The 13,986-nt window shown below is 38.3% G+C and overlaps 1 protein-coding gene across 1 annotated transcript; it reads right to left on the bottom strand.

Moving 5' to 3' along the window:
- Positions 1 to 413: 413 nt before the first annotated feature.
- On the bottom strand, positions 414 to 10,623 carry foxf2b (forkhead box F2b). The gene is made up of 2 exons (XM_062028145.1): positions 9,390 to 10,623; positions 414 to 2,902 (listed from the first exon to the last, which is right to left on the bottom strand). The coding sequence occupies exons 1-2, from the start codon at positions 10,279 to 10,281 to the stop codon at positions 2,739 to 2,741; spliced, it is 1,056 nt and encodes a 351-aa protein (XP_061884129.1). The 5' UTR covers positions 10,282 to 10,623; the 3' UTR covers positions 414 to 2,738.
- Between the last annotated feature and the right edge of the window lie 3,363 nt (positions 10,624 to 13,986).

The following is a 13,986-nucleotide window of genomic DNA, read 5'->3' as shown; positions in this document are numbered from 1 at the left end:
TTTCCAGGAAGTTCCCGTTGAAATGAATGGGACATTTTTCCAAGTTGCACAATTCCCACATTTTTCAACCTATTCAAACCATTCCAACATCAACACATTCCACTCATCCTGGATATTCAAACTAACGTTTTACCAAGTTCCAAACCAAATTCCGGTTTTCCTGGAAATTCAAACTCTTCAACATCGAAACCAATGCAACATTCCAACTATTCTTACATTCATACTACATTCTGTTAGCATTTCAGTTCAAACTACAGCATAGGAGCATTCACACGCAATTCCTTCAGGAATTGCTTCATCTAGTTATTATTATTGCATTACTTATAATATATAAAAGGTGTGGTGCTTGCCTGGGAACACATGTACTATATTGCACACATGAATGCAAACTGATAAACAACAAGAATGTAGTAACATTTTTATTAGAACATTTTACAGGAGGCACGGCTATAGAATAAGTGCAATGTTTGGTGTGGGTAATAATAATCATAAAACATAGATAACATATAGTTTGTCCAAAGAGAAAACATTTAACAACCATAAGAACCCCAACATTTTAAATGTCCTGAAATGTGCCTAATATAAGCTTGGTGTTTTATTTTACTCATTAAGTCCAAAACATTGGAAAGTGTAGTTAACTTGTCACCTGACAGTCATGTGACTATCCCAGGATATGGCTTCTCCAAAATGGTGGTGTGTCAACAGTACATTTTCGACAGCTTGTATTTTGTCATTGAATGTCATTTTAAACTAATTTAACAATGGTTTATCCATCCATCCATCCATCCATCTTCTTCCGCTTATCCGAGGTCGGGTCACGGGGGCAGCAGCCTAAGCATGGAAGCCCAGACTTTCCTCTCCCCAGCCACTTCGTCCAGCTCTTCCCGGGGGATCCCGAGGCGTTCCCAGGCCAGCCGGGAGACATAGTCCTCCCAATGTGTCCTGGGTCTTCCCCGTGGCCTCCTACCGGTCAGACATGCCCTAAACACCTCCCTAGGGAGGCGTTCGGGTGGCATCCGGACCAAATGCCTGAACCACCTCATCTGGCTCCTCTCGATGTGGAGGAGCAGCGGCTTTAATTTGAGCTCCCCCTGGATGGCAGAGCTTCTCACCCTATCTCTAAGGGAGAGCCCCGCCACCCGGCGGAGGAAACTCATTTCGGCCGCTTGCACCTGTGATCTTGTCCATAACCCAAAGCTCATGACCATAGGTGAGGATGGGAACGTAGATCGACCGGTAAATTGAGAGCTTTGCCTTCCGGCTCAGCTCCTTCTTCACCACAACGGATCGATACAGCGTCCGCATTACTGAAGACGCCTGTCGATCTCACGATCCACTCTTCCCTCACTCGTGAACAAGACTCCGAGGTACTTGAACTCCTGGTTTATCATGATGTCAAATATTATAATTTTACTGTTATGAATAAATTAATATAAAAAAAGCAACGGAAATATTGCTGGGGACACATTCGGTTCATTTAATTGTACAGACCTGGGCAAATTAAGGCCCGGGGGCCGCATGTGTCCCGTTAATCTTTTCAATCTGGCCCGCCGGACATTCCCAAATAATTTTTTTCAGATCTTTAAGATGGAAACTAGCTGCCATTATGATGTGCAGTGATGTCTTGAACTATACAAAGTATTTCAACGGTTGGAATATGTGCTTTTGCATGATATGCTAGTTACTATGGTAATCTAAGTCACAGCAGCTCAGACCAGGCACCAAGCAGTGTGGGTGGGGTGCGTTTCCCCAGAGTGTTTCCAGAGCGGCCAGCCTGAAATGCGGGTGTCAGGGACAAGGAGATTTTTACAACAAAGTTCTAAAGCTTAGTGATCAGATATATCAGATTGTAGGTGATTTTTTTTTTACCCATCGCGTTCATATTTCACTGTGTTTGTTGCATTTTTGTTGCGTTTCGCTTGATTGTAAAATATGTCGATCAAGAGGAGGTGTGACGTTCATATGTTGTCAATATTCAGTGTTTTATCGTTCATAGTTAATATTGTAAACCCCACATTGTTTACTTTCATGTACATTCTGGGTGTTTCATTCAGTAAAAAAAAAAAAAAATTCCATTACGTTTTTTAAGGCGGTCTGTCATAACATTGTAGCATTCAATCATACATTATTGTGAGGTTTTGTATTAGTGTTGCTAAAAATCAGATATACCCAGACACATTATTTTCTAAAAATTTGGCCCCCGAGTCAAAATAATTGCCCAGGCCTGTATTAGTAGCAAAACAAACAAACAAAAACATGTGTTTTCAGTGCTTCTTTTTAGTCATACCAAAGACTATAAAAATAGGACCCATTACCTCCCTGCTTTGCACTCAGCAACAAAGGGTTGGAGTTGGGGGTTAAATCACCAAAAATGATTCCCGGGCGCGGCGCCGCTGATGCTCACTGCTCCCCAAGGGGATGGGTCAAATGCAGAGGACAAATTTCACCACATCTAGTGTGTGTGTGACAATCATTGGTACTTTAATCTTTAATCTTTAATATTTAAGAAGAAAACACTTGTCGTTGTAAATCTGGATGATGTGTATACTTAAGGCCACAAGGGTTTCTTCATTCATGTTCCTTCAATGCACATTTGGTCACGTCCACAAAGAGGCAACATGTGAAAGTAGTCATTGTGCAACTCATTCTGCTACAAACTCGATCCCAAAAGAATCCTTTGTTACAGCTGACGTGCAGTTTGACTGCAGCGTGTCTTTTGTCCGGTTCGAAAAGAGCGCTCACATGACACATGGCTTGATGTCCTGACACACGTTCTGAGGTTGATGATGGTGGTGATGGTGATAATAGGAGCCGCCAGACGTGGGGTGGAAGGACGAGACGCCATTGATGTTGAACACAAAATCTTTCCTGTCGCAGTGGCTCTGATAGCGTGGAATCCCCACTGTGGAAGGAAAGTCAGGAGAAATTGAATGAGGTTTGAGGAGCTCATCTAACAGTATAGTCATAGTATGTTATAGCACACATGTGTCAAACTCAAGGCCCGCGGGCCAGATCTGGTCCTCCACGTCATTTTATATGGCCCGCAAAAGCCTGGAAATAATATGTGTCAATAAAATACCTTATATTTTCTTTCTTACTTTCTTATTTTCTTACTAAAGTATTAGATTTTTTTTTTGTTTGACAGGGAAAAAAATAGTGTCCAATATTGCAACAAATATTATATTATATAACTTTTTTTTGTCAAAATCCAAATAAATACTTAAATATCTGCTTAACTTATGATTTTGAAGCGAGTTCTCCATCAAATTGTACACTATAAAAATGACCAATAGATTTTACTGTAAAATGTAGGGAGTTTTTTTACAGTAAGTTGAAAAAAAAAAAAGACCAATGTTGGGTTTTTTTACAGTAAAATTAAGTCGACTGAGCTGTCAGTTTTTTTTTTGTTTTTTTTTTTTACTGTAAAATCCACGGTTGATGATTTTAAGATACCACATTTTATTTGGTAAAAAACTGGCATCTGAGTTGGCAAAATACAATTAAACAGCAGTACTGTATTTCTATTTACAGTGATATGTTGTAAAAAATAATAATACAAATAAAAAAAAACATATTTTACAGTAAAAGTCTGGCAACTAAGCTGCCAGTTTTTTTTCTGTAAAAAACAGTGGTAAAATCCACAGATTTTTTTTTAGTCTTTACATATTTTTTTTATTTTTATATTCAAATTCATAGGCAAATAATTAATTATTTACTGTTATAAACGGCCCTCTAATGGCAGCCACGACTGTGTGGCCCTCAATGTAGACAAGACCCGGGGGCCAGATCTGGCCCGCGACATCATTTTACCTGGCCCGCAAACACTCTACCATTCAGGCCTGATTGCTGTAGAGATGGTTGTCCTTCTACAACAGGGATGTCAAACTGGTTTTCATTGAGGGCCACATGGCAATTATGCCTGCCATCAGAGGGCACCTTGTAACAGTGAATAATGTATGAATATGCCTCTGGATTTCATTATTAATTATATAAATTGTTTGAAGCAGACTGTCAATTTAAAACTTTACATTTACAAAATTGTATTATAAAATATAGTGTTGTTTTTTTGTTTGTTTGTTTTTTTTATTTTGAGGGGGAGGGGGGGTTTACGGAAAAAGCTGGCAGTTTAGTTACCAGAATCTTTGTGTTAAATTTACAGTGGTTTTTACAACATTATATTGTGAATGGAAAACAGTACAAGTTCTTTTTTTTATTCTGGCAATTTAGCTGCCAGTTTTTGTACCGTATAAGCAAATGTACCGTCTTTCCATTTACAGTAATACACCGTTAAAAACAACAACCGTAAATTTTACAGTCATTAACTGGCAGCTCAGTCAACAGAATTTTAACGGAAAAAACAGTAATCGTTTTTGTCAATTTACAATAATATGCTGTAAAGAACAACGTAACATTTATTGTAATTTTTATGAATTTGATGGGTAGTTTGCTGTAAATGTAAGTATTTGGACAAAAACATGTTTGGATAGTATGATAACATGCTGAAATTGATTGTTGCAATACTGGATACTATTAAAGTTTAAAATGTATGCAATTTCAAGCAGTACATATATTTTTTCTGTCAAAATTTAAAAAATCAATTACATTTAGTTAGAAAATATTAAGTACTTTATTGACACATGTTTCCAGGTGTTTGCGGGCCAGGTAAAATGATGTTGCAGGCCAGATCTGGCCCCCGGGCCTTGTTTTCATTGAGGGCCACACCGTCATGGCTGCCATTAGAGGGCCGCGTGTAACAGTAAATAATTAATGAAATGCCTATGAATTTGAATATTTAAAAAAAAAATTACGTAAAGAGTCAAAAAAATCTGCCAGACGGAAGCCATTTTTTGGTAAAAGTCTGCCAAAATGCACCTGAAAGACTCTCAGACCATGAGAAACAAAAGTTTCTGGTTGATGAGACAAAGATTAAACTCTTTGGCAAGAATGTCAAGCATCATGTTCGGAGAAAACCAGGCACCGCTCATCACCAAGCCAATACCATCCCTACAGTGAAGCATGGTGGTGGCAGCATCATGCTTTGGGGTTGTTTTTCAGAGGCAGAAACTGGGAGACCAGCCAGAATAAAGGGAAAGATGACTACAGCAAGTAAAGAGACATCCTGGATTAAAATACCAAATCGCACTTGAACTCAGATCTTTCAACAGGACAATGACCCTAATCACAAGGAATGGCTTAAGGACAACTCTGTCAATGTCCTTCAGTGGCCCACTCAAAGGCCAGACTTGAATCCCATTGAACATCTCTCTGATGAGGTCTGAAAATGGTTGTGCACCAATGCTTACCATCCAACCTGATAGAGCTTGAGAGGTGCTGCAATGAAGAATGGGCAAAGCTGCCCAAAGATAGGCGTACCAAGCTTGTAATTTCTGCCAAAGCGAGCAAAGGCTGTGAATACTTATGTACATGTGGTTTCTTAGTTTAAAAAGCTTAAAAAAAACTTTTAACATTGTTATTATAGGTTATTGTGTGTAGAATTTTGAGGACAAAATTAATTCACTCCATTTTCTAATAATGCTGTAACATAACAAAATGTGGAAAAAGTGAGGCGCTGTGAAGCATACTATATATGGTCTATACCACTGTTGGCAAACTCAAGGCCCGGGGGCCACATCTGGCCCGCCACATCATTTTGTGTGGTTAGCAAAAGCCTGGAAATAATTGGTCTCAATGAGCACTCAATCTTTTTATACTGAATGTGTTAGTTCTTGCAATTTTAACAACTATTGCATGTGCTGCACGTCTTTTAACTTTAATATCATCCAATCATGTAACAAATATTATCAAAATATAGTCCAAACATTTTTTTGTTGTTGATATAAAATTAAATCTGAAGCATAGACAATAGTATAATAAAATCATGCGCGCATTAATATTCATGTATATTTACTGTTACAAGCGGACTTCTGAGAGAGATGTGGCACCCATGGCTATGTCAGGGATTTCCAAACTTTTTTTCCACCAATTCGCAGGGCATACTGAAATATGTATTTAATAATATTAATCCAATAGGCAGGGGTCCCCAAACTACGGCCCGCCAGCATCCAAAAAAATATGTTTTAAATGTTTTTATTTATTTATTTATTTTTTAATCTGTCCTTTCTAGCCCATACATCAATCAATTTTCTACCGCTTGTTACTCAGGCAAATCATATTGTCTAAAAATGCATTTTCCCATCGATAACGTGACGTCATCACGTTCACGCTCTTTCAGTCAATTAGTGCACGAGGACAAAAAAATGGCAAAATCGTTGGGGAAACGTAAAATAGACTCCGAGTGTAGAGTTTTTAAACATCAGTTGACATATGACTTTTGTTTGTTTAGTAAAAGGAAAAGGCAATTTGTATATATATATATATATATATATATATATATATATATATATATATATATATAGTCAAGGTTACTGTGGTGGTTTATCCGTTATACAGTGCTCTATACCGGTGTAGAACGGAATATACGTTAGGTCAGGAAAAAACACAGAGGCTATTTCATCCCTACAAGCCTGTTTCACAGGTTTCCCTGCTCTTCAGGGGATTTTAAGGGGATATATATATATATATTGACCCGTGGCCAACTTTTGTTAACCCAATGCAGCCCGCCGGGTCAAAAAGTTTGGGGGACCCCTGTGTTAAGATGCTATTTAAAGGAATAAAAGCCTTTTTTAGTATATTTTTCTGTTTTCTATGTGAGTAAATAATGTTTTCTAAGTCATCCTTTCATTGTTTTAGTTCAGTTGTCATGTGTGCATACTGTCTATGAACTAAAATGTGTGTGTGTATGTGTGTGCGCTTTTTATTTTTTGTAATTGCATATTTTACTATGAACATCTATCCATCGTTACCGTCGGCAAATAAAGAATGAGCTATGTGGCAGAAGTGGCCCCCGGATCATATTTTGGACACCCCTGTTGTGCGTGTTTATGTGTGTATTTGACACTTATATAATTACACTTATAATTGGATTATGTTCTTTGACTATACATTTTAGGCTGTGTTTAAGTCTGTTTAAATGTTTACAGCTGCTGTAGGTTCTCAGCTCGCCTCACATATCAGGTCCCGTGAAATTAATTTGAAAAGAATCATTTAAATCAAGAGATCTGGTGGTTATTAATGTCAGTTATGAGATCTTCCATTTAAGACAGCAAAAAAAGAACTGGGTGCCTGTGGCTTCATCAAGGTCATAAGGACTCCAGATGTGACTTTGTTTTTCAGAGGAAGACTTTGGCCTTTACCCGCGACTCGATCACAACTCCCAGTCGGTCCCTTGCGGAGACACTAGAATGTTTGTGACTGACAGCAGTACGGGCCAGGTAGTGTACACACCAACGCATTTACACTTCCCACGGGCTCAATAACGAAGTCGAACAAGGCCTCCCGTCTCATGTGGATACATGGAGGTTAAAATCCTCTCCGGTGTGGTCTGAACTGCACAGTCTTTGTTTAGTTAACCTCTGAGACCCTTTCAGGCTCCAGTGTGGGCTTCTTGTCTTCTTGAAATCCTCAAGACTTTTCCTAAAGCCTCACTGTGTTGTGCTGAAGTAAATTAGCGTGACTCGGGAGGCCAATTAGGTATCAATCAAACTGCTTTATATAACCCTAGAAATAACTAATTTGTGTAATGCAATCGTGAAATATTCTGTCTGAAATTCAGGGATAATTATTTTTTTTCTAATATGTCCTGTTCAGCCACTCAGGCAAATCATATTGTTGATGTACAGTAGAGAGAAGTGTGATATATTTCTCTTGTTACCGTATTTGATTTTATTAAAGGATATAATTAGTGTTTGGCACAGCCGGACTGGAGCAGGAGGGGATAGAAAGGGAAAAAAAGAAGAAGACGGACGGGGAAATTGTGGGGGATAAAACAGAAAGAAATAACAACAATAACAGAACTACATCAGCAAATCAGATATATACAAACATAATGCCAAAAAGTGAAGTATATAGCAATAACACAAAAATGACAATGTTTGCACTAGAAATGGAGCAATAAAAATACCAATAGAAAAAACAATATTGGCAATGAATAAAAATAATTACCGTTATCAATTACAATCGCTTCAAATGGAACAATACATAAATGTAATGAATACTTAATTTACAAAAGAAAGCAGATGGTGGGGGGGGGGGCTGATTATATTAACCTTTTACATTGTTATGATAAAAATAAATTATGTTTGACGAAGTATGATTGCATGAGTGTATAGGTAACGTGCATCCAGAAGCAGCAGTGATCATATTTTAATTTCCAGCAGTACACCACGAGTTTAAAGATCATTACATTAATCAATTAAATTGATCATTATTGTGCATTGATAATATTAATTAGTGTTATCAACATTACAATCGCTTCAAATGCAACAATACATACATGTAATGAATACTTAATTTACAAAAGAAAGCAAATGGGGGAAGCTGATTATATTAACCTTTTACATTGTTATGATACAACTAGATTATGTTTGACGAAGCATGATTGCATGAGTGTAGGTAACGCGCATCCAGAAGCAGCAGTGATCATATTTTAATTTCAAGCAGTACACCACAAGTTTAAATTCAAAATGTGTAGTACATTAGATCATTATTGTGCATTCATAATATTAATTACCGTTATCAGCATTACAATCGCTTCAAATGCAACAATACATACATGTAAGGAATACTTAATTTACAAAAGAAAGCAAATGGGAGGGGGGAAGCTGATTATATTAACCTTTTACATTGTTATGATAAAAATAGATTATGTTTGACGAAGCATGATTGCATGAGTGTAGGTAAATTGCACCCAGAAGCAGCAGTGATCATATTTTAATTTCAAGCAGTACACCACAAGTTTATATTCAAAAGGCTTACATTAATCAGCCTTTAGACTGATTAATTATTGTGCATTGATAATATTAATTACCGTTATCAACATTACAATAGCTTCAAATGCAACAATACATAAATGTAAGAAATACTTAATTTACAAAAGAAAGCAGATGGGAGGGGGGGAAGCTGATTATATTAACCTTTTACATTGTTATGATAAAAATAGATTATGTTTGACGAAGCATGATTGCATGAGTGTAGGTAAAGTGCATCCAGAAGCAGCAGTGATCATATTTTAATTTCAAGCAGTACACCACGAGTTTAAAGATTAAATTGATCATTATTGTGCATTGATAATATTAATATACCCCTAATAATTATTTGATTGGTATTTTTCCCCAATTTACTGGTACCGTTTTAAAATAGAAAATGATAGTTTGTTATTTACTCTCCACTGAGTTCATGCTCAAGACTATTTTAGAGATAATGTAATGACGATTATTCTTTGAAATCACAATGAACATTTGCTAATCGTGACGTGTGATCCATTTTGATACCTGATATGTCGTTCGCGTGGCTCTCCCTGGGGTTTTGGGTGAAGTAGGTCTGCTCCAGGGAGTAAGGTGACATGCCGGAGTACAGAGAAGATGACGCGGGGCTGCTGGAGGTTAAAGGCTGCTGTTTGACGTAGGGAGACCCGCTGGAGGTGGTCCAATGCGCGGATGCACTCGCGTACGGGGAGTGGCCGTCCAAAGCGCTGGCGATGGCCGGGGACGACGGTACGGGACTGCTGCTGCTGTCCGGTTCGTACTCCCTCGCCATGTACGTGGACCCTGGGCTGGGAGACATGTGGGGGACGTGATGACCATCGTAGCCTCCCGCCATCGAACTGCTCATCACGTCCAAGTTGTAGCCGTTGCCGTGGCAGGACGGAGACTGGAAGTCAAAACTCGGCGGCAGGATCGAGGCGCCGAATCCGACGCCGTTGATCATTCGGTACATGGGCTTTAAGGCTTGGCACTTTCTTCTGAAGCCTCTCGGTCTGCGCCGGAAGGAACCCTCTTCGAACATGAACTCGCTCCCGGGGTCGATGGTCCAGTAGTGGCCTTTCCCGGGCCGGCCGAGTCCTTTGGGAAGCTTGATGAAACACTCGTTGAGTGAGAGGTTGTGGCGGACGGAATTTTTCCAGCCTTGATACGAGCCTCTAAAGAAGGGGAAACGGGCCTGGAGGAACTGATATATTTCGCTTAGGGTCAGTCGTTTAGTGGGGGAGCTTTGTATCGCCATCACTATTAGAGCAATGTACGAGTAAGGAGGCTTTTCCGGCCGCCGTAACCCGGAGTTTGGCTTTTTTCCTTTCGCGGCGGCGGCGGACGAGCTCTCTGTGGCGGCCGGGGAGTTCAGCAGAACGCCGGACACCGGGCTGGATCTATGGTGAGGAGACGTCATGTGTGAGGAGAGCTGCTCACTTGATGCGAATATGACTAAATGTCCTTTGTCGTGATGCTTCCGCTACAAGTGGTCCTTAAGAAGCGTGGTTCTAATCAAAAAGGAGCAAATCTTTCTCCAGTCCTGTTACGCATGACTCGCGCTCTGACGCACGACGAGTGCGCACAGCTCCCGGGAGGAAGAGGAAGCCCGGAGAGGCGGAGGGAGCTGATCATCCACCGTGTTCACGATGTTATTGTTTCAAGCCCAAACAGATCGAGATTCCAGTGGGTGTCACAGTGGAGTTAAGTGGCGCATCTATAGTCCTTCGTGGACGAGACACGAAAAGCCTCCTCTTGCGCGCTATAGTCAAGTCAAACAAAGCTCGAACATTTATTATTTCAGACATCTTTAACCCTGCATGACTTCAAATCTATCTAAAATCGTGTCCACAGCTCCATCTCCCTCCAAATCCATCCTAAACTACATGCAATTAGCTCATAATTAGTCAACCAAACTATATGCCAATCAATTTTTAAGACGGAGCCACTCTCCAAACACCCAATTTGAACCAGTAAAAGTTCCTATAAACACTCACCTAGCCCACATTGGGCCATCTTTGAACATGAATTTCCAAGCAATGACAACATTGTATAATTGCTGCGTGTTTATCTCCCAATTTCCTCCCATAATAAAAACAAACCCTGCTGGTGGCAGTTTGGTCAGTCATTGGATGATAGGGTGGGTAGATCGAACCAAATATCGATAGCTTTGATACCACACATCAGTTGATACCAGCTTGACGATATAAATATATATACATTTTTAGCTGTGTTCTGTATATTTAGTTTTTAGTGTTCTAAACTGGGGTCCTTAGCAGAATTTTAATCAAAATGGAGAAAACTGGGAAGCGCCCCAATACAACATTTTTAACGCTTTTTTATTCATGCAAACCGATTTTTATATATTTTTTAAATCAAACTTCAACTTAATTTAATGCATGTATACTGTACTAACAATAATTCATGGGAAAGACATGGTTCAATAATATTTTTTGTGTGCAAAATAACAAGTTTAACATCATTAAAACATAAATGTGTAAACCTTCCTAAATCAATTATGGCTTGGATTAGAATAGAATAGAATGTAATAGAAAGTACTTTATTGATCCCTGGGGGAGATTCAGCACCACAGTTCGCTCACAATAGACAAGAATAATAATAAATAATATAATATATATAACATATTATATATATAATATATAAATAATATAAATATATTCTACATATACTCTACATTTAAGTGCAGTCAAGGAACATATGCATTCAAACTGGTTTACAAAATAAGGAATAACATTGTGCCAAATGTGGAAATATTCCATTATATTCCTGTTGTAACAGAGTGTATAGGATTCGTTTCATATAAGATCAGATCAGAGCTTTATTTGTCCATTCTTAACATGTACAAGACACATAAGAACTGAAATTACATTTATAGGCATTTATTATTTTAAATGGTTCATATGCAGGGCCCTACGCACAGTGTAACGTTTACGTTATTTCATGTATATAGCCCTCCGCCTCCTCCCACACAGACAAAAAGTGTATGACTGACAAGAGGGTTCACTCCACTCCGTTATTTCATTCTGTGGGAGATAGGTCCTTCCAGAGATCTGCACTCTCTGAGGGATTTTTCAGTTTATCCCAATTTGTATTGTGTCAAATGTAATTAATTATTCATCTTATTATCTCATGGTAGACGCCTGCTTAGTCATTTTCATTTCGGAAAAACGTGCTGGCTGAAAATAATTCACTTAAAATCGAATTTACTAAGGGTAGAATCATTTTGGGCTTGACCGTATGAATGTATTGTTGTATCACCTCAGCAATAATATCATTAAAAACAGAACACTAGATATATATAAGAGCCAAATGCTGTATTGTTTTTTTTTTTAGAAATTGTTACATTCCTCCAGTACATTGTTGTATTAATATTTTATTGTACTGTATTTGTGTCTATTATTAAATTGTTTGCCTAAGACAGGGGTGTCAAAGTCAAGGAATTAATTATATGTGTATATTTGACTAGTATTAGAATCAGCCCACAGGCCACAGCCGCCTGCCGCTGTTTTGCACGCACCAATACCCCATCAGTGTTCGTGCTAGGAATTTTAAAAATGGGGTCCCCACCCATCAAGTCATAAAAATAGCACAGTACATTTTTGGGGCCTCACTTTTTTGTAAGTGTTTTGAAAACAACTGATAAATGTATGCATTATCCTGTTATATCTCACATTCTATATTGCGTTTTGGAAAAAGGTTGTCATAAACGTTACTTAATTCATTAAAATAAATAATACAAACGACAACAATTTTTTATGCATATGTAAATGTATTCAGTTATAAACATTCATTCACTTTCTTCTTTCCTTCACGGATCTAAACTTTACCGCTGCCCGTATTTTTTCCTACATTTTTATTGTAGTATTTTCAGAATGTGTTTGTTCTATTTTTGGCCAAAGTAAGACAACAAAAACAATCTGAAGTTGTCTTTATTTTTTTAGTTTTAACGCCATGGTTTTAATAGTTTTAATAGTTTTTAATAGTAAAAGATTTTAAGAGTTTCCTCCATGCTGAGCTAAAATGAGTTTGACACCGCTGGCCTAAGATATTTGGAAGTTGTTTTTTTAAATTTGTATTTCAATGTAATCATAATCATTGCCAACACATTTTAAGTAAAAAGTAACTGTATCATATTCCAGTATTTACTTGATATCGTATCGATACCAAGTTTGCAGTATCGCCCACAACGAGCGGCGGGAGTATTTGCATTCCCATTGTAAGAAAGCAGTGGGGGGTTGCTCTTACTAAATGACTTTGACATGAGTGGAAACAGACTTTTTCCATCAAAAGCGGTGCTGCATACCACCCACAGCGCACCAGTGTTAGTTTACCGACCCCCCAGTAACTGATGTAGGCTAAATGCAAAATAATAATTATATTAATAAATCCACAAAATTATTTTAGCCAAAAGGTTTATTAAAAAACGGAGGATTTTCAGAACAATAACCTTTGCACTTTACACAAACAAAGGATGTGGATAAAATTATTTTCCACCACACACATGCAGCAAGGAGGACCTTGGTGGCCCCACAAATTTCCTGCGACATAGCAACTTGTGACCCCCGCCGAGATCAGGATGCGTTGGCCCGCACAGGGAATCTTTGTTCTGGGCGCGCTTTGAAGACACTTTTACACACGCACTTTGGACGAGATTTGAATGTGAGGCCTCTTGAAAATATCAAGTGAAAGGTTATGTAAGGTTTGGATTTTAAAAAAAAGATCAGCTTGTCTTTAGAACTCATGAGGCTTCTGTCGAGTCGGAGCCGTTTTTGTTTACATATTCTGCTGCTGAAATGTTTAGATCTAGAAGATGTATTTATAGATCAGTCTAACTTTTCCATTTTGCAACAGTCCATCTTAGATGAGCTCGGGCCCAGAAAAGTTGGCGGCGTTTCTGGGTGTTGTTGATAAATATAAAGTGATCACATCGATTTTAAATACCTTTTTAATTGCGGTTATTTACAAATTCTAAGAAACTATTAGGGATACACCACAATAACACGTATTTATAATAATAATAATAATGGATTAGATTTTATATCGCACTTTTCTGTTGTTAGATACTCAAAGTGCTCACAGAGAAGTGGGAGCCCATCATTCATTC

The sequence above is a fragment of the Entelurus aequoreus genome, linkage group LG19, assembly GCF_033978785.1.
Source record: "Entelurus aequoreus isolate RoL-2023_Sb linkage group LG19, RoL_Eaeq_v1.1, whole genome shotgun sequence".
In the NCBI taxonomy this organism is placed as follows: Eukaryota; Metazoa; Chordata; class Actinopteri; order Syngnathiformes; family Syngnathidae; genus Entelurus; species Entelurus aequoreus.
Note: the sequence above shows the minus strand (reverse complement) of the source record. Positions and strands in the feature narration are given on the sequence as shown.